The sequence below is a fragment of the Protopterus annectens genome, chromosome 1.part1 (assembly GCF_019279795.1).
Source record: "Protopterus annectens isolate FY-2018-M chromosome 1.part1, PAN1.0, whole genome shotgun sequence".
Taxonomy (NCBI): domain Eukaryota; kingdom Metazoa; phylum Chordata; order Ceratodontiformes; family Protopteridae; genus Protopterus; species Protopterus annectens.
Genome location: NC_056726.1, coordinates 1,221,097,187 through 1,221,122,504, shown reverse-complemented (window position 1 = coordinate 1,221,122,504; position 25,318 = coordinate 1,221,097,187). Strand labels below are relative to the sequence as shown.

Here is a 25,318-nt window from a genome sequence, read left to right as displayed (position 1 = left end):
TTGGTTTAGTATGTGCTGTTTCTTTAAGGATTCAAAGCTTCAGCTTATTACATCAGTAATATATACTATTTATTTAACAGGAAGTGATGTTTTGCTAGTTTGAAAAAGTTTGGCAAATGCCAAACAAAGCGCTTACTTGATTTTGAATGTTACTTTTGTATATTTCGCTTGTATTTCATTTTATTCTTTGAAGTAAAACGTTTTTCATCCAGTCCGTGGTTTTTGGTTTTCTGGATTTTAAATATAAACAACTCAGCAACCTTGCTAAAAAACAAATAATCAAAGATAAAAAATCCTACTGTATTAAACTCCAGGCTAACCACTCCAAAAACCCCAGACAATTCTGGAATTCCATTAACTCACTTCTTAACCCAGATACCAAAACCAATCCATGCCTTGACACCAGCAAATCCGATCCAGAAATAGCCTCTCTATTCAACTCTTTCTTTACCAACTCTATAGCAGAACTAACCAAGACCTTCCCAAACAACAACTCTTTCCCTCAACTCAACCCCTCTACCCCAGCCTCCACCCAACCCACTATCCCTAACCCTCCTCCCATATTTAAACTTAAACCCATCTCTACATCCTACATAAAAAAACTACTCTCTAAACTAACACCATGCTCCAATGCCCCTGACAATATCCCATCTCTCTTTCTAAAAACTGCCGCAGATGGAATCGCCCTCCCAATTAGCATCCTGATCAATAGATCCACACAGGAATCCTACGTCCCCAAACTGTGGCATGCAACCTTTATTCTACCTATCCACAAAGGAGGCAAAAACAATAATATCTCAAACTTCTGCCCCATAGCTATCCTCTCCCCAATCTCAAAAATTCCTGAAAAATGCATCCAACTCCAGCTCATGCCTTTCCTAACCAGAAACCAACTTATCACTCCAATCCAACATGGTTTCTGACCTGGCCATAGCACAATAACTGCTCTTCTCTCTTTCTTAGATACAGTAAACCACGCCCGTGATTCTGGAAAAATAGTGTCAACAGTTCTACTAGATCTCTCCAAGGCATTCGATACTGTCTCCCACACCCATCTCCTGAGCCACTTTTCTAACCTTAATCTCTCACTGAATACCCTATACTGGTTCTCAAGTTACCTGTCTGACAGATCTCAGGCTGTGAAATGGAGAAAAGGCACCTAACCCTTCCTGCCCACCCCCACTGGTGTACCCCAGGGATCCATCCTCAGTCCAGTGCTGTTTAACATCTTTATCAATGACTTCCACTCAGCTATACCTAACACCAAAATCATATAATATGCAGATGACTCAAGTTTAGTCTGCTCCGCCTCTAACCTCTCTGAGCTCTAAGCAAAAACACAAACTGCCTTCTCTGCCACTGAAAACTGGATGCTTTAAAACTACCTTTCACTAAATACTAACACATTCAAAATATTACTGTTTTCTCCCTCAAAATCCTTCCCTCTTGATAAAAACTCATTCAAAATTATCAGCCATAACAACTCTACCATAGAGGTTATTCCCTACTCTAAACTACTTGTGGTAACTATAGATGAACACCTAAAATTCGATACCCACATTCAGCAAAACATAAAAAAAAAACACATCAAAAACTTGTGATGCTATACAGGAACAACCACTTTCTCTCTCTCTCCTCCTACTAAACAAGCTCTCGCCACTACCTATCTACTTCCCTCTCTAATGTACGGCGCTCCTTTACTAACCAACCCATCTTCCTCTATCTCTTCCAAACTGGAAAACTGTAATAATAAAATTTCAAAATTTGCTACCAAAGCCAAATACTCCTCCCATCATTGTACTGTCCTCCACTTGTTAAACTGGCTAGAACTCCCCAACTATCTAGACTACCTCCAACTTACTACAGCCCATAGGCTAATATTCAAACCTACTAAATGTCCTGCACTAACATCCTACAACCATACACCCCACATAGAACTCTAAGATCTGCACACCAAAACCTAATCACTGTCCACAAACTTATGCGTCCTGCTGGACAACTTCTCCTATCATTTTCCTTAGCCAAAAAATGGAATTTTCTCCCTCCTTCATTAAGGACTTCAGAAAACTTTGATAACTTTAAATCTCAGCTGCATTTCTACTTCTCCTCTAATTGGAAATCCAACTGCATTCTCCCTACGTAGCCTACTATTTACTGGACTCCATCTTGAATTTCTAAACACCTTGGCTCACTCTGAATGTATGCTAATCTAACGATCGTACTATCAATGTATGTACTGTAAATAGTTTATTTCTCCTTTTCTCTTGTAATGAACTCATTACTGACATCCTCTAGATTTAGATGCCATGTAACCAATGTACAATTTATGTCTCTAACTTGAAAGGTAATTGTATTTTGTAACTATACTTTGTTGTATCTTTAACTTTACTGTGTATTGTGGAGCTTTTCTCCCCGGGCCTCCACTGAAAACGAGCTCCCTGAGCCCAGTGGACCTCCCCTGGAAATAAATAAATAAGTAAAATAATTATTGTATTCTAAAAACCGTAAAAAATACCTAATGGATATTTACACTAGTAAAAGTAAAAACACAACGACCATCCAAGTATTCCGAAACGTTTTAATCCACACACTAAGCGCTTTCACCATCAACACATGGCATCTTCAGAGTGAATGGAATCAAACTGTTCCCTTACTTTTATACATAACGTTAAAACAACGCTCTAATTGGCCAACGCCATAATTACCTTGTTCTTAAAGAAGCATACATCAGGCCATTCAATACAGCTTATGCACTTATAAAGATTTTGTTAAAAGCCTTTATATCACCTGGTTTAAATGAACACATTTCCCTAAAACCTATATTAAAACAAAGGGCAAATGTTATATAGAAGGGGAAAAAACTGTTTACTGATGTCATACAACTTTTCGTTAAAAGCAATGTTTTGAAAAATGCAATGTTTTAAAGTGTTGTTTTAAAAATGTTGTTATGCATATACATATATATATTTTTCATTAGGAAAAATGTTATAGAAATGTATATGTTTTACAAGACAGTTTTTATAAGTGCATTAGCTGTATTGAATAGCCTGATGTATGCTTCTTTAAGAACAAGGTAATTATGGCGTTGGCCAATTAGAGCGTTGTTTTAACATTATGTATAAAAGTAAGGGAACAGTTTGATTCCATTCACTCTGAAGATGCCATGTGTTGATGGTGAAAGCGCTTAGTCTGTGGATTAAAACATTTCAGAATACTTGAATGGTCATTGTGTTTTTACTTTTACTAGTGTAATTATTGTATTCTACTATTGCTATTCCATTTATTTTTTTACTGGTTTTACCCAGACCATAGTTATTTGCTTACTGGTACACGTACCTATAGTTACACATGACGTTTCACTTCCATAGTTCACACTTCTGTATAATAGTACAAAGAAAGGGCTATTTGTCTAGCATGTCCATCCAGCCTTCTCTTTTTTTGGAAATCCTAGCTTGAAGAACTGAATAAAATATGCAACAATACAGGATATGTGTATATGTGAGTAAATGGAGCTTGTTCGACTAGGGGAAAAGGCTACTGCTTTTGTAGAAAAGGGATTTTTGCAGGCACTGAGTTACTGTTACATTTGTATCCATTTTTATTACAAATGTACTTTGCTATATTTTTTATGTTGTGTGTACATTACCATGAAGCTTGAGCAATATTGCTGGCCAAATGCATAAACTCATAAAATCATCCAAGGCCAAATTTGAGAGAAAAATTGCAATAGATTCAAAAGACAATCATAAGGCCTTCTTCAGCTATGTTAGAAACCTGGGTGGAAACTCCCAGATATGTGCAGAATTAGTCCAGAATGATACAAAAATCACTGAACCCACAGACATTGCCAACATACTGGCAGACAGGTTCAGTGCAAACTTCACCCCCCTCTCCCCCCCAAAAGGAGAGATAACTATCCCAGCGGAGTGTAGCCTCCCAGACATCTCTAATGTGCAGGTGAAAGCTGCTCTCTCTAAAGCTAAAAACACAGCATCAATGGGACCGGATGGTGTCCCCGGCTGTGTGCTACACGAACTCAACGAGGAACTAAACCCGCATATAAGGCAGCTGTTTAATCTTAGCCTTACCACAGGATACGTGCCCAAGGAGTGGCGTACGACAACTGTGGTCCCACTCCACAAAGGCGCTACCTCTACGGACCCTGGAAATTACCGCCTCAAAAGCTTAACAAGCCTGGTCTGCAAAGCTATGGAGAGGATCATAATGGAACTCATAAACAAAGACATAGGGGACTTGCAGACATTGGACCCAACCCAGTTTGGCTTTGTCAAGGGCAGATCATGCCTTTTGAACTTGGTCGACTTCTTCGAAACAGTCACCAAGGCCATTGATGAGGGAAAGGCAGTCCATACAGCCTACCTTGACCTTGCAAAAGCTTTCGACACAATACCCCACTCGGGTATTATAGAGAAACTTACCAGCTTAAATGTAAACCCATATGTCACAAGATGGGTTGCAAACTGGCTAAAGGACAGAACCCACAGGGTTAGAGTTGCTGGCGCCATGTCAGACTCCAAGCCGGTCACAAGTGGGGTCCCACAGGGCTCAGTCCTTGGCCCCCTGTTGTTCGGCATCTACTTCTCAGAAGTACAGGCAAACATAGGAGGACTATGGCTGACAAAGTTTGCAGATGACTGCAAACTGGGCGCCATAGTGGAAAGTACATCGGACACAGATATCCTTCAGAGGGGTCTCACGGAGACTGATAACTGGTGCCAGAGCCATGGCCTAAAGTTAAATGCCAAAAAATGTATAGTCATACCCTTCGGGAAAAACAAGGTAGTCCCAAGCTACCATATAGGTGGCAATCCATTAAGCACAGAAGAGGTTATCAGGGACCTGGGGACCCAGGTTGACAGTGGCCTTTCTTTTGACACTCACATTGCTAAAGTGGTTAGAAAGACCTTCTACATTGCCCACCTGATCATGAAGGGATTCACATCCAGATCAAGTGAGGTCATTGTTCCCCTGTACTCTTCACTTATCAGACCAATGATCGAGTACAATGCCCCATTCGGGATGTATCTCACCCGACACCTGCAGCAATTGGAGAGACCCCAAAAGTTCCTCACCAAAAGGATAAAGGGACTCCAAAATCTGTCATATGCTGCCAGATTGAAGAAACTCCAGCTCTATTCAGTCGCATACCGTCTGCTCAGAGGTGACATGTGCCTGACATACAAGGCCATGTCCAACCCGGAATTAATGGACATGCTCCACCTCAAAAATCCAAATCTACCAGATCCACTAGAGCAAGCGACTTAAACCTTAGCACGGATATAAATAGGACATGCTGGAGGGATAGATTTGTCACCCAGAGACTCCCTATGCTGTGGAATAAAATCCCGGTCCATGTGAGGCAGAGCACCTCGCTGACTCTGTTCAAGAGAAATCTAGACCTGTGGATGGGAGATCGTAGGTTTACCCCGGGAATCATCTCTGTGTCACTGCTGGACAGAGGCACAACAAACTAATGGGCACAGTATTTTTTCATATAAGGGGTGGCGTAAGCCACAAAACTTTGGGCTAGGCTTATAAATGCCTTAGGGCAGATAGCCTAGTATAAACCTATGAACCTATGAACCTATGACTAGATAAGCAAGTACGATAAATGGATTCAATTACATAGCCATTAAACACCTATTCCTGTTACCTTGCATAGGTGTCTAAGCAGTACATTTTAGACTGTGCAGAAATGAACGTCTCCATTGTTGTAACAAACCAGGTATTTTAGCCTTGTTTTTAGTTAGACGGTCTTTATGTTAAACATTTTCTCCCATTCACAAACAATAAATCCAATATCTTAGATTTATTTAAACAAAACAAAACTGTTGTAGAGGAAACTAGGTGTATTTGTATGATGTGTCCTGAGAATTTTGCAGTTATTTTGTCAGTACTTTTTAGATAATATCATCATACTGGCATTTTGTATTGCATTTTAGGTAAAGCTTTCTTGTGTAGTACTGAAAATATATGAAGCCCAGTCTTGCCTTGCAGACAAAAGCCACTATTTTGAAGTTTATTTCTGTCCCATTGGATGACTATAAGTTGTTAAGACTAGAAGGAGTTTGAATATGTAGTCACTGGACGCATTGTAACTTCTGGTTTGCAACACATTCAAATAACTAAAGTTTCATTTTAATGGACTGCTGACTGCATAAATGGCAGTCTTTGAAGCAATGTTTAGACACATTCCATAGGCTGGTAGCATAGACACACAGTTGTACTGCTTAATGACAGGCATTAGCCAGTCAACAGAAATTGAATGTTAAGGCATGAGTTTGCAGAGGCACAGCTCATGTACTGTGGTCTTGGGTATATGTACAGCTGTTCATATATCCTTGTAGCTTAAAGAGAACTCTGGATTGGTATGCTTTCCATTTGGTTCTAATTTTTAGTATCTGTGCTTTTTATGCTTGTGTACTACTAAAGAATTATTGCTTTAACAAACCTTTTTCTATTGTTATTAAAAATATATTTTTCTGTATTGTCATAATAATCAAATTTATGTTTCAGAACTGTGAAAAATAAGGTAAGCAATGTGAAGGCAGAGCCTGTTGAAGAGATCAAGCTCAGCCATCTTGAAAAGACTTCAGAGGAGCAGGGTTACCATGATACGACTGAATTTGTGAGTGAGGCACCCTGTATTATGGATGCCGATATGGTAAAGACTGAAATGCACTGTCCTGGTGAACAGCTTCTGTTAGATACAGTCAGTACTGTCACTCAGTTAAATGACAGCAGCCAGGATAGAAGCTTTCAAGAAACTCTTGAAGATGGCACAGCTTTTGCAATTGTAGAATTAACCGAAGAAGACCTAGAAGAAACTGTGGAAGATGAAATGGAAGGAGTTTGTTCTACGGTCAGCACAGAAAGGAGATATGAATGTGAGGTATGTGGAAGATGTCTGTCTGATGCTAACTGTTTACGACGTCATATGAGAATTCATTCAGGTGAACGTCCTTATTTTTGTGAAATATGTGGCAAGAATTTCTCAGACCTCTCCACTCTAAGGAGGCATCACAGAGTCCATACAGGGAAACGACCAAATAGGTGTGTGGTATGTAGCAAGCGCTTTTGGCAGAAAACACAGCTTATAAGTCACCTGACCACTCACACAGGAGAAGCTGAGAAACAGCTCATTTTAGAAACTGAGCGTATCATTGAAAGAGGACGTGCTACCTGTAATTACTGTAAAAGGACCTTTGGATGCAGTACTGAGGTTAAACAACATCGATCTGAATATACGAACATTGGTCCTTCCGGGAGGAAAGAATATCGCTGTTGCGTCTGTGATAAATTCTTTCTGTACACCAGGAGCCTTTGTAGGCATGCAAGAATACACTCAGGACAGAAACCTTTTGTTTGCTCAGTTTGTGGCAGAAGATTCCAGGATGTTACAGCACTTAGACAGCATAACTTTATCCATGCTGGGCAGAGACCATACAAGTGTTCCATATGCCATAAACGATTCCGTAGGAATGCTACCCTGGTGGAACACAGACGTATTCATCTAGGAGATAAGCCGTACCAGTGCCTTGTGTGCCCGAAGAATTTCAGATATAGTAATGAACTGCAAGTTCATCAGGCAATGCATGTAGCAGTAAACCTTCAGGAGCCTGAGGAAGGAGGGACAGTTGAGCAAGTTCAGCTAACGGAAGAACTAGAGTCTTTTAGATACAGTAATGAACTGCAAGTTCATCAGGTGATGCATGTAGCAGTAAACCTTCAGGAGCCTGAGGAAAGAGGGACAGTTAAGCAAGTTCAGCTAACGGAAGAACTAGAGTCTGATAAAGATATGTCCTGCAATCAGCTTGAGCAGCTTTGTGAAAATGTTGAGGATCAAAAGAGTGAGCAGGTACAGGAAATGGAGTATTTCAAGGAAGAAAAACTAAAACTGATGTCTTTGGAGGAACAGTCTGAAAACAGCAACAAAAGCTTTTTGGATGAAGAGTCTGCTCCACTATCAGATGCATCAGAACAGCCTAAGATCCATATTAGAGATCAGTCTGACATCAAAAATGTCATCCCTCTTGGAGTAAAGAGGTGTCCTGTATGCACCAAGCACTTCACTTCTACTGCCGCACTCAGAATGCACTACCTCATTCACACTGACTGCAGACCATTTGGATGCACCATCTGTGGGAAGGCCTTCTGTCAAAAAGGCAATCTGGTCCGCCACCGATGTATTGACACTGAGGACAGCAGGTGGGTTTTATTTTTTCTTCTAAACCAATTTTTTTTGTTATATTAATACACTATTAGGTCTTTCTGTATTAACTTTTTAAAATTTTTTTGGGGGAGGTCCTGTTTTGCTATTATAGATGTTTGTGCTGGTAAGCAACATAGAGTATCTGACTGCCTCGGTTCAGATGTAATAGGATTGGTATGCTAACATTATTGGAAGTAACTCAAAAATCTGACCTGCTCAGGAGATATGTGAAGCAGCAGAATGGTGCAAAGTAAAAGTGGACATAAACTGCATTTCAACCAAGTAGCCATGAATGTCATGCACAGTAGCATGATTTATGCTAGATGCCAAACAGCAAAATTGTCAACACTATAGAAGATCTGTTTTTTTTCTTCTCTGGCAATCCATATAATCTCATCTGTGTGTGCCCTCAGTAGAGTAACTTCTGTCTCAGAGAAAGGAACATCACATTGGATTGTCCTGGTGTGATCTATACGGAAAGAACAAGCATTTGCACTATGCTTTTCATGGTGTGTGTGTGTGTGTGTGTGTGTGTGTGTGTGTGTGTGTGTGTGTGTGTGTGCGCGTGTGCATATATACATATATGTGTCTGTGTGTGTGTTTATATATGCATACATATATGAATATATGTGGGTATGCACATTGATACATAATTACATACATAGATACATACATACACACACACACACACACACACACACACACACACACACACACACAAATGGAATCACCAGAAGAGCAAAAAAAAAAATCATAGAAAATGCAAGTCAACTGGGCCATGTGGCCATTTGCACTTTGCTGGTCCCCACCCTTAGACCTTGCCTCACTTTTTGAAGCAGCAATGGACTTGCCATAGCAGGGTGAATTTTTGAATACCCATCCAGTTTTCCAACTCCTTTTTAAAGGAAGATAGTGTGTCAGATTGCTTAATCTGATGAAGAAGTTTGTTCCAGAGAAGATGTATTCATTGCATCTTTCCACCATGATTTGTTTGCTGAAGAAGGTTCAGATCATTGGTTCTAGTGTTCATTGGACTGTTGGAGTTGTGGATATATAAAACTTCCTGAACTGCTGGATCCCTAATGGTTTAAAAAAACAAGACACAGGTGACCTCTAAAGAGTATGTATAATACTGAGACAGAGCTTCCAGCCTCTCCTGGTAGCACAGGTATTTTAGGCCCTAGATCTTTTTCATTGGAAACCTCTGGGGTCTCCCCAACTGTGTAATATGTCTAGTAAGATGCATCCCAAAACAAACATATTCTATGATATGCCTGATCAGTGTGGAAAATAAGAGGGTAAGAACGCCTTTGGATCTAGAGAAGGTATCCTTTGGGATCAGCTGTGCCAGACAGAAGAATTTCCTAACCAGTGTTGCAACATGATGATCACAGGAGAAGAAATTATCTACCCATGATCCATGGCTTGTTATTCTTGGAGTGGGATGCTTTCTGTTGTGTAAGCTGGGTTGAGGGATAGTTTACCAAATGCAGCAGTGTTGTGCTTTTTAGCATTTAGCTTTATCCCTTTTTTCTGTGCACCAGCTGTTAATGTGTAAGTTCATGTTGCAGCTTCTGCATATGAGAAGGGCATTTGAAGATGACATCCATTTTATAATCCTCTACAAATGTGGTTAAGCAGACATCCCTATTGTTGATTTTGCAATGAAAGAAGTATATCCCTAATATTAGAGCTCCTAGTACAGATCCCTGAGGGACTCCTCTGGTTAACTTCATGATCTCTAAGGATGCACCTCCCACTTTCACTGTGCGGGTTCTGTCTGTCAGCCAATTTGTCGTCCACCTAACTACAGAGGGATCATTTTGGAGCACTTTGTAATATGATATCAAATGCTTTGGCAAGGTCAAGATATGCTGTATGGACAGCATAACCACAGTTGATGACTTGTGTTGCTCTCTCAAGAAAGTTTATCAGCTTCATTAGAAAGGATCTACCCTTAATATAATCAAATGACTGGGGGTTATGCCTTACAGGATTTTTGCTGGTTTAGTTTTATCAGGTCAGTTGTGATCCATTCCACTGGCTTGCAGATGAGTATCTTCAGGCTAATGGGTCTATAGGTTTTGAGGTCTGTGGTGAGGCTGACTTTGTGCAGGAGATCACAACTATTATGTGCCATACTCCACAAACAAAGCCAGTGCATAACCTTAGGTTGAATAGCTGTAGGAGCAGGTCCACCACCACCACTACCAAAATCAACCCCCTTTTTACCATTTTCTACATGGGGTTGAGGGGGGGGGGTTGTGCCATTTGTCACCATCTCTCTGTGTCTGTACCTTCTTTGCCACTCATGTGTGACTGTTGGAGGTCTTTTCTCACACAATCCATCCACCTCTTTGCTAGATGCCCTTGTCTCATTTGTCACCATCTCTCTGTCTGTACCTTTTTTGCCACTCATGTGTGACTGTTGGAGGTCTTTTCTCACACAATCCATCCACCTCTTTGCTAGACACCCTTGTTTCCTCTTGCCTTTTTCATGTAGGTCCCAAATCTTCTTCACCAGACTGTCTACTGCTTTTTTGCAGGTATTCAAACCACTTTTGACTCTTTTTGCAATTGGAGCTATTTTGACTTCTGCTGTTATGCCCTGATTTCTTTGTCTGTCCCACAGTGTACATCTTGCCACCTGTGTCAGACACTTCATCACCTCTAGCTTCCTCAACTGCTCTTTCTTTACTGCATATGTAGTACTAGTCTCACCACTGTTTTGTACACCTTACTTTTTAGCATCTTTGGTATTCTTCTGTCATATACTACACCTGACATTCTGTGACAGTTGGCTGCAGCCCCTCTTATTCTGGCTTTGATCTCCTCATTCAGACTTCCCTTCTCCTCAACTACCCCTACCAGACACTTGAAGATATTAACCTGTTCCTTTCTTTTCCCTTCTATCTCAATTCTCAACTTCTTGTGATTTACTCCATTGGATGCCATTACAGTTGGTTTATCTGTACTCAGTTTCATTCCACATACCTTCAGTTTTGCTTTCCATTCCTTTAAACCTTGCTGAAGTCACCCTGTATTGCCACATTGTCTGCATACAGCAACTTTGTTGATCTGTCTCATCCGACCTGTTTGCTAATGTAGTCCATAACCAGTATGAACAGCAGTGGGCTCCACACCCACTACCAAGGAGAACCCCTCTGTGAGTCCAAACACTGTTCATACTTAAGTTATTGGGTCTTTATCCATAGCCTGCACCAATTCTACTAATGTTTCTGGGACTTTGAACCATTGCAAGACTGCCCAAATCAGCTTTCTCCAAGTCTAGGAATGCCCAATTGGACTCTTCCCTCGTGTATAGCTTCCTCTCAGACATCTGCCTCACTGCAGTCAGTGGGTCTGTTGTGCTGCATCCTGATCTGAATCCAAACTGCACATCTTCCATCTTAGTTTCTACTACTCTGCATGTTTGTTTATCTGTCGCCCTTTCCAGAACTTTCATGCAGTGTGACAAGAGATTGATACCTCTGTACTGCCCACAGTTGTGGATGTCCCCTTTGTTCTTGTACACTGGAATGAGTATGCTTATTCTTCAGTCTTCTGGGATACTCCTTTCTCTCCACACTGCTATGAGTATCCTCAAGAGCCATATTTCCCCTATCTCACCCAACAGCTTTGTCATATCTACTGCAACCTCATCTGAGCCTGCTGCTTTCCCTGACTTCATTTTCCTTAGTGCTGTTCTTGCTTCTTCTGTTGTGGGCTCCTCCTCTTCTCTCATAGGCTGTGTTTGATCCAGTACAGTTTTTATGGGGTTTTCTTCATTTAGAAGCTGCTGGAAGTCCTCCTTCCATCTGCCTTTCCTATTTTGCCTATGTCCTGTGGACCTGTGAGCAGGTTGTTGCTGGCATCACTTATGAAGGATGTCTGACTATTTTCTTTATCTTTATACTTGCCTTGCAGCTTGATATAGTTTCTTTGTGCCATCTACTGACTTGCTTTCTAGTAGCTGGTTGAGTGCCTCTGATGCCTTGTTCTTTGCTATTGCAGCTTCTTTCTTAGCTTCTTTGTTAGCCAAACAGTATTCCTTCCTAGTATGGTCTGTCTTTTTTATCTCCCACTGTTTTCTGAACTGCTTTTTTTTATATATTGACCTCGACTTCCTAGACTACTTCATTTCACTCTCAGCAGTCCTTAAGTACCTTATTTCCATACTTGGCTTGGCCGCATATCTATTGTGTAGTCCTTACAAATGCTTTTTTTTTTACTCAAATATTTTTTTTATTTTAAACATAAATGCAATGAAAGTTTTACATTTTAACTAATACATTATTTAACTATATACAATATTTACATTAAGCCTGACTGTAATAAGTTAAAATGACATCACAACTAACTATAGATAATAGTACATTGTGAGTAAACAGGAAGAGACTAATTCAATTGGAAGGTGTCCATCAATGTCAAAACTTTCCTCCATGGGTTATTAGTTAATGGCTTAGGATATATTCTTAGTTCTTTATTTATGGTCTCCATTACTGCAGATTTCTTAGTAGATGTAGAAATTCTTCCATGGTGGGCACTGTGCTGGAATTCCGTCTTCTTGTTATACATTTCCTAGTTATCGCTAGTATTATCCATAGTAAATGTAAATCTTTTTTTCTTTAAATTAGGACTCTTAATTGCATTCAATAAAATTAAAGGTTTGGTCAAAACAAATGAATCTGGATCTATTGTTTGTAAAAATGTGTTACTCCCATTCCAATATGTTTTAATATTAGAACAATCGTAAAAAATATGGGATGAGTCTGCATTAGTTGATGATTGACACCTCCAGCAGAACGCATTACTAGAAGAGTTAATTTTTTAAATTTTATCAGGAGTTAAGAAGGACCTGTGTAGATATTTCCAATTAAATATTTTCCAATATTGTGACTAGGATGTGAATTTAACTGAAAGTAAGATGTTTGATTTCTCTTCTGCCGATAAAGGAGACAAAATACCTTTAGTTATATATTGCCAATAGTTTGGTTTAGGAGCTGTTTTATAATCAGTTGTTACTTTATATAAATATGATAACTGCTTCTCTATATTTTCATTATTATAAATTATTTCAAACAGCCAAATTATAAATTTTGGAATATCTTTAAATGATGAATTATTTGTTATTCTACATAGGTCCTTAGAATATGTTAAAACACTCTGCAATAATAACTAGTTATGAGATGTCAAATCATAGGCTGATAATAAATATTGCGTTTCCAAAACCTGTTGATTTTTTATGCATTGGAACCAACATATTAAATTCCTATGTTCCCAGGAAGTAAAAATCCCTTTGTGCATCCTAGCATAGAAATTCCTTGTAAAGCTGAACTGGATTAAAAATGCAAACCAAAGCTTTATGTCTGTATTCACATAAATGAATTTCCTGAAGACATCAAAAACCTGATTTATTAGATTTAATTTGGTAGGTTGTATTATATTATATTGTAAGTTTATACTCAGATAATATTCTATTTTCTGTATCTGATGCTAGATGTTTTTTTGATGGTGTATTTTCATTCATCCATATGATTGAATGTAACCACATCCAATTAGACGAATAATTAGGATTTACCCAGTCTATTACAGTTTTAAGTATAGAAGCTCTTATGTAAGACTCAATGTCCGGAAAATTTAACCCTCTCTGCTCCCAGTGTCTAATATGGTGAGAAAAAGCAACTCTATTTTTTTGGGATACCATAAAAATCTTAACAGGGTTGATGCAACTTCCTTAAGAATTTTTATCAGGAAATAATGAGAGAGCCTGAGCTACATACGTAATTTTAGGGAGTAAGACCATTTTTATCAATTGTTATCCATCTTCAAATGATATGAACATATTGTTCCATTTAGCCACTAGTGATTTAATTAGAGCTATAACTTTGGAGTAATTGGTATTTAGCATTTCTGTCATGTTCTCACACAAAACAATTCCCAAATAGTTTAATGATGAGGCTTGGTTTCCAGTAATGTGATTTCTAGTTGCTTGTATCTCCCTTTTTTTTTTTATTCAACATTAAACATTTTGATTTTGACTTATTAAAGAAAAGATATGAGATCTTTTGGAAGTTTCCTGTTAATAATTCTACTTTGTCTAACACATCTTTAGAGAAGAGTAAGAAGCACATCATTGGCAAATAAACAAATGCTGTTTTGAGGCATTACCAGTCTTCTTCATCTCTACCTGTTTCCTCTTCTTCTTGAGGTGCTAGAGGCCTCCTTGAAATGCTGTGCTTTCTCTCCAGTCAACTTCCAGGTCTTCAGCCTGGTCTTTGTTGTCCTCAGAGCCTTCTCTGACCAACTTGCAGCTGATTGTGTAAATCAGTGGTTTATGCTATGGGACAACTGTTTCACCGGGGTGCCTTTGCAATAACCGATTCTACCTTGGTGCCTTTTCCTTAGTAAGAAGAAGTCTACCCAAGTTCTATGCTGGCCAGTCTTGTATGTGATCTTGTGACTCTCTCTCTGTTTCTGATTCTTGTGTTGGCTACTATCAAGCCATTTGCCAGTCAGAAGTCTAGAATGGCCTCTTCTTCTTTATTCCTGTTGCCCCACCCATGTGGACCTTGGCAGTCCTCTTATCCTGTTCTGTCTGCCCCAGTATGTACATTCAAGTCACCTATTGTCAACAACAATTCATGGTGACATGCTTTGTCTAGCAAGTCCTGCAACTGCTGTCTAAATGCACTTTTTTCCTCACTATCACAGATCTTTGGGGAGCATAGGCTGAGATTATGAATACTGACTCATCATTTGGCCGGAGTCTGATTGCTATGAGTCTGTCACTAATTCTAAGAACATACCTCGCTGCCTTCTGAAGCCTGTCCCTCACTACAATTTCCACACCCTTTCTATCCTGTCCTCCTCCTCCTCCTGAGTAATAGACTCTGGATCCCAAGCCAAGTGGCTTTGCTACACTGCTCTTCAGTCATATCTCCTAGATATAGGAAGCCCAGCCTCCTCCTTACCATAATGTCATCTACTTCCAGGTTCCATCCTGTGAACTTACATTGAGTGTAGCAATTCTTAATTCATGTTTGGCAGGTTGACTGGTTTTACGTCCAGCTTTCGCTCAATAGAGCTATCTCAGGTAATCCAAGCTGTGCAACTGGACACTGGATGGCCAGTAACTTATTTACCCAGGGCTGCTGGGCATTATGGCAGACACACTCTGGCCAATAGGGGCACATACACTCCTCCCATTGTTAGCATGGGTCACTGGTGTAGGTTGGAATAGGCCAGGTCCTCAGCCCACTTATCATGGACAAATACCCATGCCCTTTTTGGCAACATTAGTCAATACAACAAGATCACCTAGAACCATATTTTACAGTGTTGAGTGGCTAGCTGTGCCATGCCATACAGTCTGTGATCGGTGTTCTTCTATTTTGAGGATACTGCATACCACAGTAGATGCTCAACATGGTTGGTCTGTGCAACTCTTGGCCCTATAGGGCATCATGTAGAAATTGCGCTGCTGCCCACAGCACTTTTCTTGGGTGAGTTTGAGATGGAAACACACATTTTGTTTTTTGGAGGTGGGAGGAACCATACAGAGGTACAGGGAGAACATGCAGACTCCAAACAGGCACTGGGTGGAAGTCAGGATTCAGTCTTGTACCCTGTATGTGGTAGGTGAAGACCTTAACCATTGTGTCAGCTGGATTAATGCTGATCAGAATACAGTAGAACATGTCAGATCCGATAGAGAATATTTTTAGGGGTTTTGGACAGTACCTTTGCCAGGTGACCTTTGTGATGATAAGGGGATTTGTTTGGAACATGGAGATTTTGTATAGTTGTCTAAGGGGTAAAATTTGTACCAAACATGTTAGTCAGTGTGTTTGAAATAGCTACTGTATCTGAGCAGGTGGTGCCATTTTTGTTAAGTTCTGCGAGCTGTGGAGTGTTATTACTTGTTTCCTGACATAAGCAAAAAATAATTTGTAATTATTCTTAGCTTTTAATGCTAAGTTCATGGGATGCTTTTGTCTTCCTGATGGTATTTTTCAGTACCTTTGGTAGCTTTCTGACACTAACCTTGATTTGTGGGTCTTTATTGTTACTATATATTACCTAGATGCTTTTCTTTCTTGTATTGTATTATTTATTTTTTGCATGTGGAACACCAGGTTGATTTCCTCTTGAACTTCCCATTTTGTTTGTTTCTGGTAGGAACTGTCAGGTTAATACATTTGCTTAGGTGAGTGTAGAATTTATTCACACAACTGCTAGCCATGGACGTTACATTTATACTTGAATTTTGAGAATTTGTCATAGAATTGCAGGATGTTAGTATGTTTGAAGTCTTTGAATGTTGTCATAGTTACATCTAATGTTTTTTGATGGAGAAGGTTACCAGTTTGTGATTAGACTTCACTGGGGAAGAGGATATCAGTGGGATAGTGCATATACATGCTTGTAAGGGTCAGGTCAAGAATGGTTTGTCCTCCAATTAGTTATTTGACTATTTCTAAGGAGTTCTTGTTTATAAAATCAAGAAAGTTTTGGCCATAACCTATATTTGAGATATAGGTATCCAAGTTTATCAGAGGATAGTTAGTTTCCCAAGATGAAGGTATTGCTGTTTATTTGAAGTTCATACAGTATGTTTAGAAATTGAGCATGGTTTTCAGGGGCATTGTGGTGGTCCCATAACTTGCTATGATTTTGTGATCTTGTATTTGGTTTTAGTTAGAGTGGCTTGCATCTCAATAACTTCGGTTTGTGGGTCTGTAGGAATCTGCCTGGAGGTAATGTGGTCTTAAACAAATAATGGATACTCTGTCACAATTCTATCAGTTCTAAAGGTTTAGTAGGGTGTGATTGCTGCACTTTTTTATATTATTTATTTATTTTACATTTGTTGACTGGGCTAGTCCAACTGGATACATGTCCATTTTCAGCAGAGGCCCGGGGAGATAAGCTCCTTTATGCAAATAGAATGTAATAATACAAAAATAATAATACTACAATTTTAACAATGATATACATAGAGGAAGAGGCAGGCGAAGAAGAAGTGGGATTGTCAAAGAGATGAAGAAAGTAGACATGAGTATAAGGAGATGAGGCGCATGGCAAAGAGAGAGGTGGCAAAAGCTAAGGATAGGGCATATGGAGAGTTGTATGAGAGATTGGACACTAAAGAGGGAGAAAAGGACCTGTACCGATTAGTAAGACAGAGGGACAGAGCTGGGAAAGATGTGCAGCATGTAAGGGTGATAAAGGATAGTGAGGGAAAGGTACTCACAAGAGAGGAGAGTGTGTTGAGTAGATGGAAAGAGTATTTTGAGAGGCTGATGAATGAAGAGAATGAGAGAGAGAGAAGGTTGGATGATGTGGGGATAGTGAATCAGGAAGTGAAACAGATTAGCAAGGAGGAAGTAAGGGCAGCTATGAAGAGGATGAAGAATGGAAAGGCTGTTGGCCCAGATGACATGATACCAATGGAAGCATGGAGGTGCTTAGGAGAAATGGCAGTGGAATTTCTAACTAGATTGTTTAATGAAATTTTGGAAAGCTCAGAGGATGCCTGAGGAGTGGAGAAAAAGTGTTTTGGTACCTATCTTTAAGAATAAGGGTGATGTGCAGAGCTGCAGTAACTACAGAGGGATAAAACTGATTAGTCACAGCTTGAAGTTATGGGAAAGAGTAGTGGAAGCAAGGTTAAGAAGTGAGGTGATGATTAGTGATCAGCAGTATGGTTTCATGCCAGGAAAGAGCACTACAGATGCAATGTTTGCTCTGAGAGTGTTGTTGGAGAAATACAGAGAAGGTCAGAAGGAGTTGCATTGTGTCTTTGTAGACTTGGAGAAAGCATATGACAGGGTGCCTAGAGAAGAGTTGTGGTATTGTATGAGGAAGTCAGGAGTGGCAGAGAAGTACGTAAGAGTGGTACAGGATATGTACGAGGGTAGTGTGACAGTGGTGAGGACTGCAGTGGGAGTGACAGATCCGTTTAAGGTGGAGGTGGGATTACATCAAGGATCAGCTCCGAGTCCTTTCTTATTTGCAGTGGTGATGGACAGGTTGACAGATGAGATCAGACAGGAGGCCCCGTGGACTATGATATTTGCAGATGACATTGTGATCTGTAGTGAGAGTAGGAATCAGGTTGAGGAGACTCTGGAGAGGTGGAGATATGCTCTAGAGAGCAGAGGAATGAGGGTCAGCAGGGCTAAGACAGAATATATGTGTGTAAATGAGAGGGAGGGTAGAGGAATGGTGAGGATGCAGGGAGTAGAGTTGGTAAAGGTGGACGAGTTTAAGTACTTGGGATCAACAGTTCAGAGTAATGGTGAATGTGGAAGAGAGGTGAAGAAGAGAGTACAGGCAGGGTGGAATGGGTGGAGAAGAGTGTTAGGAGTGATTTGTGACAATGTATCAGTAAGAGTGAAAGGGAAGGTCTACAAGAGTGTAGTGAGACCAGCTATGTTATATGGTTGGAGACAGTGGCATTGACAAAAAGGCAGGAGTCAGAGCTGGATGTGGCAGAGTTAAAGATGTTAAGATTTGCAATCGGTGTGACTAGGATGGATAGGATTAGGAATCAGTATATTAGAGGGTCAGCTCATGTTGGACAGTTTGGAGACAAAGCAAGAGAGACGAGATTGCGTTGGTTTGGACATGTGCTGAGGAGGGATGATGGGTATATTGGGAAAAAGATGCTAAGGATGGAGCTGCCAGGTAAGAGGAATAGAGGAAGACCTAAGAGAAGATTTATGGACGTGGTGAGAGAGGACATGCAGGCGGTTGGTGTGACAGAGCAAGATGCAGAGGATAGGAAGAAATGGAAAGAGATGATCCGCTGTGGCGACCCCTAACGGGAAAAGCAGAAAGAGAATGATGATACATATAAAATACAGTACAGCACTAGACTACAATAGAAGCAGTTTTAGTGATCATAAGATACCAGTAGTGGTTACTTTGTTACAAGAGAGGAAGAGACAAGAAGTTATTCAAGAGGAAACAACAATAGTGCACAGTAGAGAGCTAATTGTTAAACACCGAGAAGGGTAGGACTGGTTGAGAAAACTCAGAGAGATACGTTAGAACAGACAAGTAAACATACCAGTGGAGAACATTCAGAGTCAATAATTCATGAGAGGAAAAGAACAGATAAAACCTGTTCTATACATGTAGTAAGCATTGAAGAAGGTTAATGCTCAGGGAAAGTTTATTAGTTAGGGTGTGTGCATGGACATAGCCATTGTGTTTTAAGGAAAGATCTTAGGTGCTTCTTGAAAAGTGGTGTTGAAGACAGAGAAGAAAGGTCAGTGGGAAGTTTGTTCCAAGATTTTCCCACAGAATTAGTGAAAAGACAGTCACCTGATTTATTGTTGGATTTCTGAATGGTTAGTAGAAATTTGTTAGCTGAGCATAGGGTTGTAAGATTCTTGTAAGGAGTGATAAGGTTACAGAGTATAGGAGTATTACTGGGATGTTGTAGTATCTTGTGGGTGATAGTAAGCTGCTGAAAGAGGAGCTGGATTTGCAGTTCCAGCCATCCTAGCTGTTGAAGATTTTGACAATGGTGGATTCTAAATGGGGAGCCAGTGGCAAATCTGGCAGTGTTATGGTAGGAGGTTGCTAGCTTATTGAGGTTAGTTTTGGCTAGAGTAATATAGATGGGGGAGGCACATAGGAGTGTGGAGATGAGATGTGTGTGGGCAATGGTAGTTCTGGCTAAAGGAGTAAGGAAAGGTTTGATCCTGTAAAGGAAACCTAGTTTTCTGTTGACTGATTTAATAGTTAGGTTAATGTGAGAGTTGAAGTTCAGGTGATGGTCATTTGTTACCCCTAAAAGTTTAGTGGTTGTGTCAGGTGCTATGACAGTACCATTATTGGATGTGACTGTGATATCAAAAGGGGAGAACTTCTGTGTGGGAGTGAACAGCAATAATTTAGTTTTCTTGGGGTTCAGGAGGAGACAGCGATGAAGAAACCAGTTTTCTACTCGATTAAATACTTTTTGGGTGATGGACTCGAGTTCAGGCGAAGAGGTGGCAGCACAGAGTAATGTAGAACAATCTGCATATTGTATGCAGGTGACTTGAGGAAGGTTTGCATTCAGATTAATGAAGATAGAGGAAAAGGAGGGGTCCCAAAATAGAGCCTTGAAGGGCACCAAGGGTAATAGGGAGGTGAGTGGATATGTAATTGTCCCAGAGGACAGCCTATTGTCTATTTTCTAGCTAGGACTTGAATGATTGGACTGCCTGTGTATATAATGAAAGTGATTTAAGGATATATAAAAGAAGCTGATGGTTGACCATATTGAAGGCTTTTGAGAGGTCTATGAAGAGAGCAGAGGACAGTTTGTTATTGTTTCTATTTTTATGGATGCAGTCATAAAAGGATAAGAGTGCAGTGGTAGTACTATGGAATTGCCTAAAGCCATGCTGACAGTCAGCAAGTAGATTATTTTGGAGAAGGTGAACAAGTAGTTGCTGGTAGATACATTTTTCCATGACTTTTGCTAATGGAGAGAGTAGGGCTATGGGACAAAAGTTTGAGAGTTTGTTTGTTACCCCCCTTATGAAGTGGGATAATATGGGAAATTTTCCAAAGAGATGGGATGGATCCTTCAGTTATGGTTCTGTTTATTAGGATAGAAATGGGATAGGCAAGCATTTTTGCAGCAATTTGTAAGTATTCCGCTGGCAGCAGGTCAGCTGAGGGTTTACATGGTTTTAGATCTTCATTGTGTTACACTGCTGCAGTCATCACACTTGGGTTATCCTGCCATCAGGCAGTCCCGTAGTCGGCCAGAGTTCCAAAGTCTTGGTCCGGCGTCAGTTGCTGTCGCTTCCTCCCTGACGTCAGTGTGCCAGGGGTATATAAGATGCAACCAATGCCATTTTCTTCTGTCTTTCTTGCCGCGCAGTGCCCGAAGCAGAAGCAGTTCGCAAGTGCTGGTCGGCCAAATCCTGAGATTTTCGAAGTCGAATTTCAGATCTGAAGTCTTCAATAAAGCTAAGTACCCTGTTGGGGAAACTTTTTTTCTTGCCTCAGACCGATGTCAGAAAAAGTTAATAATTGTATTTCTTGTGGAAAGCAAATACCTCATAAGGACTCCCACTCTTACTGTATTCCATGCCTAGGCCATGATCACGACGTCACTAGTTGTTAGTTTTGTGCTAGATTTAACAAACGTACTATTAAAAGGTGTAATGAATTTGCATTGCACTACTTTGGCCGAAGGTTCAATTATAAAATGCCGTCGGATCAACCGACGACCGCAATACCGAAAAAACGCAAGGATAAATATAAAGACAGACATCCGACATCCAAAACCGATGACGAAGCCTCTTCTAGGCCAGTCGCCGGTTCGCCAGTTCTCAGTGAGGTGCTTTCGCAGCCCCTGACACCCTCTACCTCAGAGCCACAGGCCGCCTCCGACTCCCACATGGGGACAACTAGGCCTCTGGAAACTCAAGGTATTGGGCCTATGGAAACTAATCCCTCAGATGGGTCCAGAGCCGCTGAGCAGGCATCGGCTTCTGAGGGTGTTTTCAGACCTTCACAACTTACTATTAAAACTACAGCCAAGACAAAAGTACCACTAAAGACAAAGAAACAAGTCCAGCATTCTCCTGGACAAGCCTCCATGCCTAAGAAACAGATGCTTAAAATGGCTGAAGACCTCATTACTTTAATCAGGGGTTCCCACCCCCCTCCTGAGAAAAGGCCTAGGCAGGATACAACTATGATTCCTCTGATCAGGTTTCCATTTCCTCTGATTCCTCTTCAGACAAGGGGTACTCTCTACCCCGCTATGAGGACTCTGATGCTGTAGAATCTATCCCTTCAGCCTCTCCTCCTGAGGATTATTCTTTTGGGGAAACTTTACCTACAATGAGGGAGCATTTCCATTGGGAAAGTCAGGATTACTCAGAATCTAAGAAAAGGCTCAGAGATTTCCTTTTATTGCCTCAGCACAGGCCCCTGGCTATTCCGCCTTTGCTAGATATTGTGGATGATGTGTTCTCTGAATCCAGCTTATCTCAAGATTCCTTGCCCCCTGCACCAGCCAAGCCAGATAGGTATTATAGAGTCCCTGACTGTCACAAGTTTCTTTATAAAAACCCTTCTGCTGATCCAGAAACTATTTCACAGGGTCCAAAAGGGGTTAAGGCTTCCATTGCAAAAAATCCAGTACCCTCTGACAGAGATTCCAGAGCTTTGGATAGATGGGGGAAGAAAGTATACACATCTGCAACTTTAGCAGTAAGAGCTTTAAATTGCCAGTTTCACATGCTTAAGTACCAACAATATTTAATGGCTCAATTAAAACAGAAAATGCTTGCAAGCTCAGAAGCTCCTGATTTTAAAGAAATGCAGAATTTATTGCATGCGGTTGAACAGATGGGAAAACATACTCTGCAATGTGGTTTTGATTCTCTAGAGGCCTCTTGTAGAGCCGCAGTTACAGAAGGCATGCCTGGTTAAAAGAACAGAGTTTACCTGATCATGTTAAGGCAAAATTATTGGATCCTCATTTACAGCATGATACCTTGTTTGGTGTTAAGGCAGAAGAAGTGTTAAAGAAAATGGAGGATAAAGCTAAATCTATGCAAACAGTCCAGGATTTCTTACGGGTACAGCCACCTCGATTTAGTAGAAATTGGCCTACAAAAAATTGGTCCTTTCCAGTGTCAGACAGACCACAGAGAGGAAGATACAGATGCCCAAGAGGCAGATCTCAACCCCTAAGGCTCAAACAGACAACAGTGGGGCACCTCAACCACAAAAGGAGGTGAGGACAAATCTCAACCTTACAGGAAACCGTCACAATGACTTTCCCCTTGGTACACCAAGCACTTCCCTTTTGGAAGCCCCCTTGGGGGGAAAACTAGCACTTTTTTCTCAAAACTGGCAAATAATCACCCAAGACAAATGGGTCCTAAATATTGTGTCTCAAGGTTACAGGTTCCACTTTCATACTTTACCAAGGCTAAAAAGAATGCCAGACCTGCCGCAAAATCAATGGGCAGAGGCACAGAAACAAATTTCAGCCCTCATGGAAATGAGAGCTATTCAAAAAGTACCACAGCAGGAACAAGGACAAGGATTTTATTCAAGACTCTTCCTGGTCCCCAGAAAGGACAAGGCCTGGAGACCCATATTAGACCTTTCAATTCTAAATACTTACCTGGATATTCCGAAATTCAAAATGTTGACATTACAGCAGCTTCTACCTATGCTGGGCAAGAACGCTTGGCTTGTTACTCTGGACCTCAAAGAGGCATACCTGCATGTCCCTATCAGACAAAATTGCAGAAGATACCTCAGATTCAAAGCTGGTACAATGCACTACCAATTCTCTGCACTGCCCTTTGGCTTATCTACTGCACCCAGGGTCTTCACAAAGTGCCTGGCACCAGTAATTGCATTTTGCAGACAAAAAGGAATTAAAATATATCCATACCTGGACGACTGCCTCATTCAAGCAGAGACAAAGGACATTCTTCTACAACATCTGGCATTTGTAAAAAGGTTGCTAACTTCTCTAGGGTACACAGAAAAGAAGTCAAAACTAGTACCCTCTCAACAGATTATATTCCTGGGTGCCAGCTTAAATACAACAGCCCAGATGGCTTACCTCACGCCAGACAAGCAGGTGCAACTAACTCAATATTTTCAAGCACTGGCAAAAAAGTCCCATCTCCCTGCAAGAAAAATTCTGCAGGCCCTGGGATTCATGGCATGCTGCATACTACTAATACCATATGCCAGACTGCATATGAGGAAATTACAATGGTACCTAAAAGTGTTTGGACTCAGCATTCTCACAGTTTAAAAGCAATAATACCACTGATTCCCTACCTACAACAGGAGTTTCGATGGTGGGCACAGGCATGTCACCTAAACAAGGGTCAGCCTTTCACCCTACCCACAGCCAGGCAGGCTCTAACAACAGATGCTTCGGATTACGCCTGGGGAGCACACATGGCAGGAAAATGCATTCAGGGCAAGTGGACCACAGACCAGATGCCTCTTCACATCAATCAAAAAGAGATGTTGGCTGTGCAAAATGCCCTAACAGCTTTCAAAGACCTTTTGCATCCAGAACAATTATTAATAAAGACGGTCAACGCCACAGTAATGTGGTACATAAACAAGCAAGGGGGCACTCATTCTTATGCAGGCAAGCCATGACCTTGTGGAACACAGCTCTAACGTACCAAGTTCATCTGCAAACACAATTCCTGCCAGGAAAGAAAAATACTCTGGCAGATGATCTAAGCAGAAATATCATGGACCCTCATGAATGGAAATTGAATCCACAAGTCTTCAGCATGGTAATGCAAAAATGGGGATGCCCAGACATAGATCTTTTTGCCTCCCCACTGAATTGCCAACTACAAAAATTCTGCACAAGGACTTATCACAAACAAGCATGGAAAGTGGATGCTCTTTTGTTCAGCTGGAAGAACCTAAAAGTGTATGCCTTCCTGCGTCTGCCTCTCCTTTCAAAGGTACTTCTAAAAGCCAGACAAGAGAAACCACAGATGATCCTGATTGCTCCAGACTGGCCACGTCAGCACTGGTACCCTATCTTAAGGAACCTAGCACAAGGCCCACCATGGACTTTGCCTCAAATTCCACACCTTCTGACTCAGCAAAACAATCAGATCCTGCATGGTCAGCTCAAAACCCTAAACCTAGCTGCATGGTAGATTTATTAGTTAAACAGGCAACACCTCTCTCTAAAGCGGTTATGGATGTCATTTTGGAGGCCAGGAGGCCTAGCACCAGAAAAGCTTACTCAGAAAAATGGAAGAGATTCTGCACCTGGAACCAGGCTCAAAGCCTAGACCCTCTTGTTCCAAGCATTCCTCAGATTTTACAATACTTAACTGAGATGCTGGACAGAGGCCTATCCTTCTCATCAATTAAGATCCACGCCTCTGCCATTTCAGCAAATTATAACATGGATCCTCCTTTATTCTCTCATCCCTTGCTAAAGCAGTACCTCGGAGGGGCTAAAAACATAAGACTGCCCTGGAGAGCACCAACACCAACCTGGGACCTCAATTTTGTTTTGGAAAAGTTGACCTTGCCACCTTTTGAACC

At 40.8% G+C, this 25,318-nt stretch overlaps 1 protein-coding gene across 4 annotated transcripts in view; it reads left to right on the top strand.

Moving 5' to 3' along the window:
- Positions 1 to 25,318, top strand: part of LOC122809357 — a 1,358,270-nt gene that overhangs the window by 876,843 nt on the left and 456,109 nt on the right. For 3 of the 4 annotated variants that reach the window (XM_044080814.1, XM_044080796.1, XM_044080804.1), the window contains exon 12: positions 6,538 to 8,229. The exons of the other annotated variant lie outside the window; for it this stretch is intronic. In XM_044080814.1, the coding sequence (XP_043936749.1) occupies positions 6,538 to 8,229 (1,692 nt within the window). The remainder of the gene's footprint in view (positions 1 to 6,537; positions 8,230 to 25,318) is intronic. 4 annotated transcript variants of the gene reach the window in all.